The sequence below is a fragment of the Paramisgurnus dabryanus genome, chromosome 21 (assembly GCF_030506205.2).
Source record: "Paramisgurnus dabryanus chromosome 21, PD_genome_1.1, whole genome shotgun sequence".
Classification (NCBI taxonomy): domain Eukaryota; kingdom Metazoa; phylum Chordata; class Actinopteri; order Cypriniformes; family Cobitidae; genus Paramisgurnus; species Paramisgurnus dabryanus.
In genome coordinates, this window is record NC_133357.1 from 21,762,413 (window position 1) to 21,776,908 (window position 14,496).

Sequence of the window (14,496 nt, forward strand, 5' to 3'; positions counted from 1 at the left end):
GACATAATTGAACCAATGACACTTAATGACATTTGTTATAAATGTGCATAAAATCTCCTTCATGTTCATGACACGTGTCATGTCATGATTATGAAAGTGTCATTTCAGTCCTATGAACACCTCTTCAAGTAAAGTGTTACCAATTTTTTAGGTGTTACCAATTTAAGTAATTTTTTTCAGTTGAACCAACTTGGGAAAACAAGAAAAAAATACTAACAAAAATATATATTTGCAGTCTATGTACTGTCTACAGTTTTATATTTGTATCTGACTTAATTTTTTAAAGGAATTAATTAAGCTTAATATTTCTAATCAAAATAGTGCTTAATGGCCCTGAAAGTTTTCTGCTGTTTTTGCTTAAGCAGTTACCGCTGGACAAAAGATGGAGCAGATTTTAACCCACATCAAGATACTCGACTCGCAACAGAAGAGACCAGTGGGACTTTTGTGATACCGAACATAAAAGAAAAAGTGAAATTCCAGGGAAAGTATAGATGTTATGCCTCGAACAAACTTGGAACTGCGATATCAGAGGAAACAGAATTTATTGTACCAAGTAAGTAATTCTTCATAAATATCCTCAAACAGCATCTGCCTATCATAAAACTAAACTGCTGTTACACCACACAGTAGTGTTTAACATTTATGAATACAATGAGTAATGGCTCCGGGTGTATTTCTTCTATTTAAACAGTTTAGAGTTGTACTATTACAAGCTGTTCCCATCATGAATTTCTCAGTATGGTTAGGGAACCAACAGTACTGGTTGAACGTGATGTGGCGATTCATAGTGTTCCTGTAGCTTAATTGGTAAAGCATTGTGTTTACAGCAAAAAATTCACTGGTTTTATCCTAGAAGACATACATTAACGTCTTGGATATATGTATTAAAAAGTTATAATAATTTCAGATCTACACAATGTCTTTTATATTGCATGCTGTAGTATTTGCTTGTAACATGACTGCTGCACTGTATTTAAAAGAACTTACATTGTGTTGATTTTGTATTCGCACATAGCTACGCCCAAGTTCCCCAAGGAGAAGATGCAGCCAGTGGTTGTAATGGAGGGAGAATCAGTGATTTTGGAGTGTAACCCACCAAATGGGGTTCCACCTCGGCAACTCTACTGGATGACCTTAGGTAGTACAATGCATTTTATATCAGTTGCTTTAAATGATGTTACCAACATGAAAACATATTCGAACTTAAAAGCACAATATATAATTTTCTTCACTAGAGGTCGCTTAACAACAAAAAGAACGGTGTACTCGATGATGCCGTTATAAAACGCGAAACAATGCAAAATATAGTCTTTACCTTCACTGTCTATAAGAAACGATCTTACAGGACTTACAAATCATGTTTATGGATGAATTAATGAAATAGTTTTATCCACCTGTTTCTGGGGGAGTTATTGTAAAAAAGATAGTGAGTAAAACATCTGGTGAGGCGGTGGAAGTAGTTTATCAATGGTATTTTGTGTGGTGTAACGTTATAGCGAACAGGTTAGGTGTTTTTCGGATAATTTTTTTACTATTTAAAGTCGCAAACCTTTATGAGAGATGTCGTTACGGAGCTCAGGGACAGCATGTGCTGTTTGTGGTTGTACATATAACAGGAATAAACTAAGTCAGTGGCTTAAACGTTGGTGTTTTGAACATAAGCCTAAAACTAAGAGTGTTCCTGCTAACGATTGTAGTTTCCATCACCTCCCAAAAGACGATCGACAAATCAAAAAGAATATGGCTGAAGAACTTAAACTTAAAAGCACCCCCAAAACACTTGTTTGTGTACTCATTTCACTTCGTGGTAGGGCTGCATAACGATTAATCGCGATTAATCGTTTCCAGAATAAAAGTTTTGTTTACATCATATATGCGTGTGTACTGTGTATAATAATTATGCATAAATAAATACACTTGCATGTAGGTATTTAAGGCGTATTTACATGTGTATATACATTTTTATATTTATATATAATTTATATTATATATAAATATTTAATCTATACATATTTTTTTCTTAAAATTATACATGCATGTGTGTATATTTATTTATACATAATTATTATACACAGTACACACACATATATGATGTAAACAAAAATTTTATTCTGCAAACGATTAATCATACAGCACTGTGCAGATTCATTGGCTCATGACTTCAAAGTATCATGAAAGCGACGCAACAACACTGCTTTTGAATCACTCTAGCGATACTTTGATATTCATGGTTACCAAAGACGTCACTTCTGACTGTTGCTACAGCCAAAATCGCAACATATCCCGGGCAAAATGTAATCTTGTTGTGAACCTCCTGGGAGTGTTTTATTGATCTTTATCTGGTAGTTGTGGCTGCTGCCACCATAGAATAAAGCAGGGCGCCCAGCTGTGACCAGACACAAAAATGCAGTGACGACACACAGTGACATCACATGGTCCAGATGAATACCCAGACCCTATAAACAAGGGCGGAGCATTGGTTAACACTTTGAATTCAGACATTGTTGAAAACATTTGGGAAAATATAAGTACACATGTGAACATAACACTGGATTAAAACAAATCACAAATATTGTGCCTTTAACTTATTTTCAAGGCACAATATGTAAGATTTTTAAAATAAAATATTCAAAATCCACTTGCACGGGGTGATATATTTCATGCAGTTGTGTATTTACATTATCCCAAAAGTCCCAATCACTGCCATAGTTGAGAGAGAGAGAGAGAGAGAGAGAGAGAGAGAGAGAGAGAGAGAGAGAGAGAGAGAGAGAGAGAGAGAGAGAGAAAATACTTCACAGCACAATTGAGTTTCAATTTCAACAAACCACCATCATTGCGATCAGTGTTTACATTTTATCAGCTCATTTGCATTTTAAAGGACACACCCAAGCAATTTTATCATGCTATAATGCATTATCTGTGGGTTATTTTTAGCTTAAAATTCACATACGCATTCTGGGGATACCAAAGACTTATTCATAGTAAGAAACCTTTAACCTATAATCATTTATGGAAACTTCATCAGATGTTCAAACATACAGTATTGTTTCTGATACTGTATATCAGTCATCTCTTTCTCTTTGATTATAGTAAAACTGCATGTGTATGATTAGGCAACTCTCATTTTAATGGCGCCATGATTTCTACAACGCCCCGACTAATAACAGCCTTGTGATGGTGAACGTTTCAATTCACATTCTAAAGAATCTTTTTGTCATAAACATGCAGGAAATACGTGACATTGAAAGAAGTGTCTCATGCCTCCAGACACGCCAGTACACAGCGAATAGTTTTTAGCCACCTGCAAAACATTTTATATGTGGGTGCTAGTAGATCTAAGCATCGAAAGCTGTTCCCATGCTGCTTGTTATCTGTTGTGCGATCTGTCAGAGAGGGTTATTTCTGGGATGTTTGGATGCAGGCCTTTCCAGTGCCCTGTCGCTTATGTTACTCTAACCGTCTCCTGTGTATTGTTCACAGATCTTAAGCACATCGTGCAGAACGAGCGGGTGTCCATGGGCCTTAATGGAAACTTGTATTTCTCTAACACACTGGCGTCAGACAGCAAAGATGACTACTGCTGCTTCGCCTCCTTTCCCAAGATACGCACGATCGTTCAGAAACAGCCCACAGCCCTGAGGGTCAGGACAAGTATGTGAGGAAAAAAACTATACAATAAGTGACTTCATACATGCACTAAATGTCCCGTTGGTTAAAAAGTCATAGCAAGAAACAGTGGTGGCCGGTGACTTCTTTTATGAAGGTGCACGATGTGAAGCGCTGTGCAACATGTATTTAGCCCATCATGTGTGTGGCTTGTCATGTGTTCAGCACATGATGTGAACCTATGTGCATTACGTGTCACGTCAAAATATGTGCCTGCTGCAGACACTTTCGAAGGGGTTTATGATACAAGACATGCTCACGTTTGTCAGATATTCACTTATAATCTCATGTGTAATCAGAGTTTAGTGTTAAGTTAGTGTATTTTGTGAATGTGAGCATTTTTTTTATCATAAACCCTTTTGACGCATGAGCAGCAGGCACATATTTTGACATGACTAGCCACATACATGACACTCCAAACACATATTTTGAATATGCGCCATTCGGAAGAGAAGTCACCTGCCGCCACTTGCCAGAAAAGAAAAGTGCTAGAAGTGATGTTAGTTTGAGAAACGTTCTAGTATTACTTGCTCACAGATGCAGACTTAACAGATGTAAATTTTTATATAATTTTTTGGTCACGTGTCGAGAGATCATGTTTGCATCACGTGTCTTGTGGAAATAAGTACCTGCTGCAGACGCGTCTAAAGGGTTTATGATAAAAGAGTCGCTCGCGTTTGCCAGATACTCGCATAATCTCATGCGTAATAGAGTGAGTGTCTTGCTTGTGTTTTGTGAACGCGAGCGTCTCTTTTATCATAAACGGTTTTCGACGCGTATGCAGCAGCCACTTATTTTGACAAAACACGTGATGCACATGCTTCACATGACGCAACAAACACATATTTTGAAAACACGAGCAACACAATTGACACTCCGAACAATAATTTTGAATTAGTGCCCCTCGGATGAGCAGTCACGAGCCGCCACTGATAGATTGTTTTGTGTGTGTGTGCCAGTGTCATGTGTGTTGTTTGTTATAATTTTAATAAGCTACACTGTAAGTCATTTTAATTTACGTTTTTTTCATGAGTTGCTGTAACTTAAAATAAATTAAATTAGCTTAAGTTACTTCAACTTTATTTTGATCATTTATAACAACTCATCATTAATCAAGAAAGTTGAAATGAATTGTAATTTCAAATTCATTAAACTTAAAAAAATTAAGTGCAACAGTTAAATTAACTCAAAAAAAAAAAAACTTCAATTGGTAACACCTAAAAAAATTTTTTTTCTTATATGGTCAAGTAAAAAATTTTAACTTTTTTTTTTAGGTGTTACCAATAAAAGTAATTTTTAAGTTGATCCAACATATCACTTTTATCAGTGTAGAACTTCTTATCTTTTTTTTTCAGTAAACTCAAGCCAGGATGATGACTATGTCATGGGTGAGTGATGTCATACAGTCACATATTTAGTAAAACATGTCAACTTTGCCATAAATCAGGCTTGTGCACAATTCAGAATTTCAGAATTGGCCTCCATTTAATTCACAAATTGGAATTTGAATTAAATTAAATACGCCCTACAGGAAGTTGAATTTGAATTGTATTTGGAATGACAGGAAGTGGAATTAAATTTATGGCAATTCAAAGAAATTCCACAGTCACACAACAGAAACAATCTCACATACATTCAGTCTTAGGAAAGTTTCTTTGGAAAATTGTTTGGCAACCATTTTAAATACTTGGTTAAAGTAAAGCATTCTGGGAAATTAAGTCATGGTCCACAAAATTACAATTACAAATTACAAAAAAAATCTAACTTAATTATTTGTTATGTTACTAGAGTTTTAAACATTAATTGCTTGGGGAAAACATTTCCTGTTAATGTAATCTGTATGTAGTTCAAACTAATATAATTTAAAGAATATGTAATTCAATCATATCTGACATATACTGTAAAGCTTCATTTTTAACACTTCACTTACTGTATAATATGTATATGAATTTCTTTGAATTTCTATTGAATTGCAATTCTGCTTCCTTTAATTCAAATTCGAATTTTAATTCTAGATCCTGTTTTTGACATCAATTCAAATTCAAGAATTGAACTGGAATTCAGGAGTCATTCTGAATTGTGCACAAGCCTGCCATAAATATGCAACACATGATCTTCACTTTAATCATGAACCATTAAATATATAGGCATTTGTCTTTGTGTCACAAACAGATAAAGCTTTATCAAGCTTCAAAACTCTTTCATTTATTACCCATTTTCCATTTCAGTTCTTTCCCAAACAACATTAAAAATAACGATAGACAGTAACATCTGATTGTTATTTGTTTGTTGGACATGCATTTTATTTTTCTGATCTGTCCGCCATAATTTAAGCATGCCAAACCAATTAAAACCCTAATTTTATTGTATTCAGATATGGAGAGGAAGCCGACCATTATACAGTCATCCAGTCAAACAAGCCATCTTAAAAGAGGAGATGAACTTCAGCTGGAGTGTATCTCAATAGGACTGTAAGTCAACTCTGTGACAAGACTGTACAAACACTACACAATAGCAAATCCCTTCCACTGAAAGAAAGTGTAACAAAATATATTTTTCAGCCCAACACCTCAAATGGAATGGACCAAGATTGGGGGCACCTTACCAAAGCAGACAAATATCAAGAACTTTGGGAAACTTTTGACAATATCGAGCGTTACGCAAGCGGATGAGGGAAATTACACGTGCAAGGCACAAAATACACTTGGAGAAGAAGTTCATCACTTCCAAGTTTTTGTAGAGGGTATGTGCTCCTTCTCTATAGTCTTAGGGTGCTTTTACACCTGACTGTTTCTGAGGCAGATTTTAGACACTAAATATAAAATTGGAAAACCATATCAATTCTTAACAACAGGGGGCAATATTGCTCTTACTAAGATGTGGGTTTTAATCCTTATACATATGTTGTATCTCAGAGCCCCCCAGCTGGCAGGAAGAGCCGGTAAAGGATCACTTGGCAGAAATTGGGTCTGACATCCACATCAAGTGTTCTGCTACAGGAAACCCACAACCCTCAATCACCTGGAAGAGAAACGGGCAGCCTCTGGATGGTAGGTTTTAACCCCTCTTTGCCTACCCTTATCATGACCATTGACTAAATCTGTGCCTCACTGCATAATGAATTACTGAATGGTCTGTTGTTTCTCCTTTTTATAATTGAAGCATAAATATATAGCTACAGTTTACACATTGTGGTGAAATTATATAAACGAGAGTAGGTGACACAATCCTATAAACCAAATAAATCATGTAACGATTCTAACTTTAAAATATGTGGGATCACTTTAGAAGGATCTTGTTGCTAAAATGATAATCTGACAAAACAAAGCAATATAAACCAAGGATTGAGCGGCCTTAGGGAACCTCGAGCTGTTTCAACTTCGGGCCAGCTGTCAAAATCAATTGAAATATAAAAAAGAGCATACACAGATTTAAATGGAGAGAAAAATGAGTTCTATCTCTACATCATATTATTGAGTATTTTCATAAACAGTCATGCCTGTAAATCAGTTATAATTGTCTTGAATAGGTCATTGATCTCTGATCTAATGATATTGTTAATGTATGCTGTGCAGTTATCGTGTACCTTTATAACACTTCTATGATGATCTATTTGTCTGCCTGTGTAACACTTTTATGTCTGTCTGTAACAGTTCTATGTCTGTCTGTCTATAACACTTCTATGATTGTTTGTCTAACACTTCTTTGTCTGTCTGTCTGTCTGTCTGTCTGTCTGTCTATAACACTTCTATGTCTGTCTGTCTGTCTGTCTGTCTGCCTATATTACTTATATGATTGTCTGTGTGTCTATAACACTTTTATGATCGTCTGTCTGTCTGTCTGTCTGTCTGTCGGTTTGTCTATAACATTTCTATGATTGTCTGTCTGTTTGTCTGTCTATATTACTTATATGATTGTCTGTGTGTCTATAACACTTTTATGATTGTCTGTCTGTCTGTATGTCTGTCTGTCTGTCTATAACATTTCTATGATTGTCTGTCTGTTTGTCTGTCTATATTACTTATATGATTGTCTGTGTGTCTATAACAATTTTATGATTGTCTGTCTGTCTGTCTAACACTTCAATTTCTGTCTGTCTGTCTGTCTATAACACTTCTATATCTGTCTTTATGCCTATAACACTTCTATTTCTGTCTGTCTGTCTTAAACTTCTATGACTTTCTGTCTGTCTGTCTGTTTGTCTATAACACTTCTATGATTGTCTGTCTGTTTGTCTGTCTATAACACTTCTGTGATTGTCTGTCTGTCTGTCTATAACACTTCTATGATTGTCTGTCTGTCTAAAACTTCTATGTCGATCTATCTGTCTATAACAAGTCAATGATTGTCTTTCTGTCTAATACTTTTATGCCTGTCTGTCTATAACACTTATATGTCTGTCTTTCTGTTTATAACACTTATATTTCTGTCTGTCTAACACTTCTATGCCTTTCTGTCTGTCTGTCTGTTTGTCTATAACACTTCTATGATTGTCTGTCTGTCTGTCTGTCTAAAACGTCTATGTCGATCCATCTGACTATAACACGTCTATGATTGTCTTTCTGTCTAACACTTCTATGTCTGTATGTCTGTCTATAACACTTCTATGTCTGTCTGCCTGTCTGCCTATAACACTTCTATTTTTGTCTGTCTTTCTGTTTGTGTATAACACTTCTATGATTGTCTGTCTGTCTGTCTATAACACTTATATGTTTGTTTGTTTGTCTGTCTGTCTATAACACTTCTATGATTTTCTGTCTGTCTAACACTTCTATGTCTGTCTGTCTGTATGTCTGTAACAATTTTATGATAGTCTGTCTGTCTATAACTTCTATGTCTGTCTGTCTGTCTATAACACTTCTATGATTGTTTGTCTCTCTGTGACACTTCTATGTCTGTCTGTCTATAACACTTCTATAATTTTCTGTCTGTCTAACACTTCTATGTCTCTTTGTCTGTCTGTCTATGACTTATATTTCTGTTTTCTGTCTGTCTTTAACACTTTTATGAATGTCTGTCTGTCTGTCTGTCTGTCTGCCTGTATGTCTGTCTGTCTAAAACACTTCTATAATTTTCAGTCTGTCTAACACGTCAATGTCTGTCTGTCTGTCTGTCTGTCTGTCTCAAACACTTCTATGTCTCTTTGTCTGTCTGTCTATGACTTCTATTTCTGTTTTTCTGTCTGTCTATAACACTTCTATAATTGTCTGTCTGTCTATGACTTATTTTTCTGTTTTCTGTCTGTCTTTAACACTTTTATGAATGTCTGTCTGTCTGTCTGTCTGTCTGTATGTCTGTCTGTCTATAACACTTCTATAATTTTCTGTCTGTCTAACACTTCTATGTCTGTATGTCTGTCTGTCTCAAACACTTCTATGTCTCTTTGTCTGTCTGTCTATGACTTCTATTTCTGTTTTTCTGTCTGTCTATAACACTTCTATAATTGTCTGTCTGTCTGTCTGTCTGACCGACTAACACTTCTATGTCTGTCTGTCTGTCTGTCTGTCTGTTTATATTACTTATATGATTGTCTGTCTGTCTATAACACTTCTATTTCTGTCTGACTGTCTGTCTGTATATAACACTTCTATGATTGTCTGTCTGTCTTTCACATTTCTATGTCTGTCTGTCTATAACACTTCTATGATTGTCTGTCTGTCTGTGACACTTCTATGTCTGTCTGTCTATAACACTTCTATAATTTTCTGTCTGTCTAACACTTCTATGATTGTCTGTCTGTCTGTCTGTCTGTCTGTCTGTCTGTCTGCCTGTCTGACCGACTAACACTTCTATGTCTGTCTGTCTGTCTTGTCTGTTTATATTACTTATATGATTGTCTGTCTGTCTATAACACTTCTATTTCTGTCTGTCTGTCTGTCTATAACACTTCTATGATTGTCTGTCTGTCTATAACACTTCTACAGTATGACTGTCTGTCTGTCTATAACACTTCTACAGCATGACTGTCTGTCTGTCTATATCACTTCTATGATTGTCTGTCTGTCTGTCTGTCTATAACACTTCTATGATTGTCTGTCTGTCTGTCTAACATTTCTTTGTCTGTCTGTCTGTCTGTCTGTCTATAAAACGTCTATAATTGTATGTCTGTCTAACACTTCTTTTTCTGTCTGTCTGTCTGTCTGTCTGTCTGTCTGTCTAACACTTCTATGTCTCTCTGTCTGTCTGGTCTGTCTGTCTGTATGTAATACTCCTATGATATTTTTCTTTCTCACACTTCTATGTTTGCCTGTATGTCTGTCATTCTTTCTATTACACTTCTATGATTGTCTGTCTGTCTGGTCTGTCTGTCTGTATGTAATACTTCTATGATTATTTTCTCTCTAACACTTCTATGTTTGCCTGTATGTCTGTCATTCTTTCTATTACACTTCTATGATTGTCTGTCTGTCTAATACTTCTTTGTCTGTATGTCTGTCTGTCTGTCTATAGCATTTTTCTGATAGTCTGTCGGTCTGTCTGCCTGCCTGTCTGTGTATAACACTTTTATGATTGTCTGTCTGTTTGTCTTTGTCTGTCTGTCTATCTTTTTTGATAACTTTTATAGGGAGATTATCTACTGTTGACTGTTATAGCCCAAGGTCTGGTTTTATTCTCAGGCTATAATTCTTTACGAGTGCCAATTCAGGCTTGTTTTTGTCCTAGATTTGCCTTCCACAAATCACGAAGTGCGGGATGACAGCATAATCTTACACAGAGCTCAGAAGAGCGACAGTGCAGTATACCAGTGTGAGGCCTCCAACAGACACGGGACCATAACAGCCAATGCAAATGTCCTAGTCATGAGTGAGTACTGCATACTACACTACAGAGAGTACACTACATCTTATAGTGAGATACGGGTAAGAATCACACCTCATTAACATAATTCACATAATCTTAGCACCACAAGGAAAGACCAAAATTTTCATTGAAGTTTTTACGGGTTTGATTATGATATGACGCGTTTGGTGGCTTAAGGGTGTAAAGCAGCTGCTTCATTTCTAGAAGAACAACAAAGTGTGTGTGTAGAAATCACTTTTGCTACAGTTTTTCTCTGTTTGTAGCTGGCAGGAAATGAGAGCTCTTTTATATGCTAATAGCTTTTTCACAGTTTAATTGTGAATCAGGGAGTATTTAGATTATGCTTGTTTCAAACCACACCACAAAAAGTGAGCCATATGCTGTTATGGCTATTTGATGTGTGTGTAAATGTTTTGACTAATGGTCTGGCTTTCTCTTAGATCATCCCCCTTTGATTTTGACGCAGAATTATCTGGAGTATGCAACCATGCTGGGGAGGAGTGTGATTATGGATTGTGAAGTTTTTAGCTCTCCGTCTGCCACCATTCATTGGTGAGTTTGGTAACTGTTCCAAGTGAATGTTGGGGTTCCAAGAGTGGTAATTAAATCTTTTGATGGTACATCATGCACCGGTTTTAAAAATATGAAAAGAGGGCTTACACTACAATACATTAACTCTTTCACCACCATTGACGAGTTATCTCGTTAATTAAGAGAAAACATTTGCATTAAAAAAAAAACTTTTTTTATGTTAACCCTCTGGGGTCCGACCATTTTGGGACACTGTCAGAGGATCTGACATGCTCTTACATTTGGTCTTTTTTCAGTTGCTTTAAAACATAATAATGGCAAGTGTCTCATACCACTGTGTTCAGCACAAACTGGGCTAAAATATTATATGAGCTACATGTATGTACATGTTTGTATTTTTGAGAGAAAAAGGTTAATGCGTGGTTTTTAAAAAAGCAAAAATTTTAAGTCACGATATAAGTCCACAAAACCCATACTAAACATGTTTTAACAAGACTTTCCTAAACTGAATCTAGTAGTCTAGAGTTTTTTCTTTAAAATGATGTGAAAATCATCCTGCCTACTCATTCACATAACCAATATATTGATTTAGAAATTGTAAGACACTTTTTGTTTAGAGTGGCCATATGCGAGAAGGATTGATTGACAGCTAGCAAACAAAGGCTCGCATAATGAGCTGTATAATGAGCTGCATAATGAGGCAGGAGGGAACTACAGTAAAGAATGTGAGGACAAATGTATACATGTTTGTTTGAGGTTTATTAAGAAGTTAACAATATAATCAAAATAGAAATGAAGGTCAGTAGGACATTTTCAGTTTATTTGAAAACACACCCTATTCAAAAACTTAGCTTGTAGAAACTGATAAACAACAGCGCTGTAAACTTCATGTGGCTCATGTTACCATATAACTTTATGTCCAAAAAGTGTGAATATGTTTTTCCACTTCATAGTTTTGTACTGATGAGAGGAATGCAGACCTGTAAGAGAGTTATGAACAGCTGTTAGCATAAATTGTCCACAGAAATACCCTTACATACATAACAAATGGGTAAATGATAGCACTAGATTCCGATAAACTATCATGTACATAAACTAAATTAGTATCTCAGATAAACATCTGCAATGATTAGTTATATAAAAAGCTGTTTTCAGATGCCCTTCCCCTTATCGTCTAGCTTCTGTTTTAAACGCGTTTCTGTAAGCGAGTATGAACTTTAAAAACACATCGCATATGGCGTCAATGTGCGCGAGCTCTCCGTGTAAACAACGCGGAGCTCATAATAAAACGGCGCCGTGTGTAAAGCGCAATGTATGGAATGCGTTGCATGTAAACAATATCATATTACAGCAGATCCTGCAGTGCAGCATTACTCAAAGTTGCCATGAAGGATACGAAAGTGAATAACTGTGTCTAACACTGTACAGCATGTAACAATGAAATCCGCCATTACGTGAGATCACGCGTACTCGTTTGTAAACAATGCGAAAGTTTTTCAATCCGAAGCGTGCAGTCTGCTGAGGTTGCTTATGTAGGCTGAACTGCACAAGGCATAACATATTACATGATAGCAAATATGAAGACAAATGACTTACAGTTTCTTCAGGAATATATCCTCCTCCATTGCGTCTTCCATTGTTCTTCTTCTTAGGTAACGTTAAAGATAAACGCTTCTCTTCCTCAATGTCCAGACATAAATGAAGATATTCCTCACGTGTGTGTATAAAGTTTATAATCCAAACATGCGGTAAAGTCTTTAAATCTGATAAAACTTTACGCTTTGTTTATTATTGTTGGAACTGCTGGTCTCTTCATTACCATGCCAACAGCCTGTGGGCGTGACCGAATTAAAGATAATGAGCTCAGCCAGGAAAAACGGTACTCTCTTTACTTCAATGCAGATTATATAAACAGGAAATATTTGTTTTTGTTTATAATTAGCTTGTTTAAAAGTAGACATTTCAGGCTTTCTTTGGATACGTGTATCATGTTTGTGTGTAGAGTATTCGTGGAGTTGCAACTTATTTTTGTAACGTGATTTGAGAGACAGATGGCGGAGACAGAAATGTCTAAATGAGCACCCTGTTTATTTTCTTTATTTGACAAAAACACAAAGATCTCTTGTTATTTGGAATGTACACTAATTAAAGAGGACCCATCAGAGTTTCAAATGATGTCAAACACGTAAGTGTTTGATTATTAATGATGGAGTATTTTAAGTTGATTCTGCTATGATAAGGAGAAAACACGTCAAAACGCGTCCCCACGTTTTTGGACCCCTGGGGGTTAATCTGCAATACTGCGATTATCCACTTACCCAATTTATGAATAAACTGAAGCCAAAATATTATTTACTAATTTTAAACTGTGTGTATGTTTTGACTATCATTTTGAATCTGATCTCTAATAAAATTCCTTCACAAAAATGCTTTTTTTTTCAGATTTTTGCTAAAAAAAAGTATTTTTGAAGAAAAATACCCATATTTGAGGGTTTATAAGCAGAGAAAAAATAAAGATAGGATGAAACTTGATCCCCCCCCCATTTTGTTTGTTTGTTTTTGTTTGTTTGAAACCATAGGGTCTGTTCTTTAATTTTATATATTTGTTTGTTTATATATTTTTAGAAGAAAAATTTCCTGGAAGGCATTTTGTGAAAATCACAAAACTTTTCAAAAGATGGCTGGTGGGGAATGAGTTATGGTATATTTATGAATGCTACATTTTTCTCCCGAAAAGTGGGGACCCCTCATTTGTAATGATTCCTAGCCCTTTTTTTAATATCAGCAGGAGGCAATGCTAAAGAAACCTTTTCCTTAAAGGGATAGCTCACCCAAAAATGAAAGTTTTGTCATCATTTACTCACCCTCATGTTGTTACAAACCTGTATAAATGTTTTTGTTCTGATGAACACAAAGGGAAATATTTTTAGGAGCTCTATTGACTTCCATAGTAGGAAAAAAGAATACTATGGAAGTCATTGGGGCTTCTGATTGGTTTGATTACAAACATTCCTCAAAATATTTTCCTTTGTGTTCATCAGAACAAAGAAATGTATAATAATAATAATAATAATAATAATAATATAATAACAATAATAATAATAATAACAATACTACTACTACTACGTCTAATAATAATAATAATAATAGATTTATATTTAAATGTCATTTTCTAATATGTGTTGTGCAATTCCTGTAGCTTAGTTGGTAGAGCATTGTATTAACAGTGCAAAAGATCATGGGTTCAATCTCAGGGTACACACAAATTGATATAAACTGTACCTTGAATGTACTGTAGGTTTGAAAAGCGTCAGTAGCGTAATTGCAAATCTTGCGAATTGAATGTTGGAAAATGTTAGGGGCCATGTAAAAAGGTCACACATTACTTTTATAAGTATTGCTTGAACTTTTGCATGGTCCCGTAATGAACCCACATTTTGAATAGTACACTGTAAAAAAATTAAAGTTGACTTAACTTAAATTTTCAAAGCAACT

At 35.5% G+C, this 14,496-nt stretch overlaps 1 protein-coding gene across 3 annotated transcripts in view; it reads left to right on the forward strand.

The window, feature by feature from the left end:
- chl1a (cell adhesion molecule L1-like a) overlaps positions 1 to 14,496 on the forward strand; it is a 90,983-nt gene that overhangs the window by 44,605 nt on the left and 31,882 nt on the right. For all 3 annotated transcript variants that reach the window (XM_065286250.2, XM_073812966.1, XM_065286249.1), the window contains 9 exons: positions 366 to 556; positions 1,019 to 1,141; positions 3,484 to 3,654; positions 5,025 to 5,057; positions 6,044 to 6,140; positions 6,231 to 6,412; positions 6,585 to 6,719; positions 10,333 to 10,473; positions 10,911 to 11,022. In XM_065286250.2, coding sequence (XP_065142322.1) covers positions 366 to 556; positions 1,019 to 1,141; positions 3,484 to 3,654; positions 5,025 to 5,057; positions 6,044 to 6,140; positions 6,231 to 6,412; positions 6,585 to 6,719; positions 10,333 to 10,473; positions 10,911 to 11,022 — 1,185 coding nt within the window. The remainder of the gene's footprint in view (positions 1 to 365; positions 557 to 1,018; positions 1,142 to 3,483; positions 3,655 to 5,024; positions 5,058 to 6,043; positions 6,141 to 6,230; positions 6,413 to 6,584; positions 6,720 to 10,332; positions 10,474 to 10,910; positions 11,023 to 14,496) is intronic.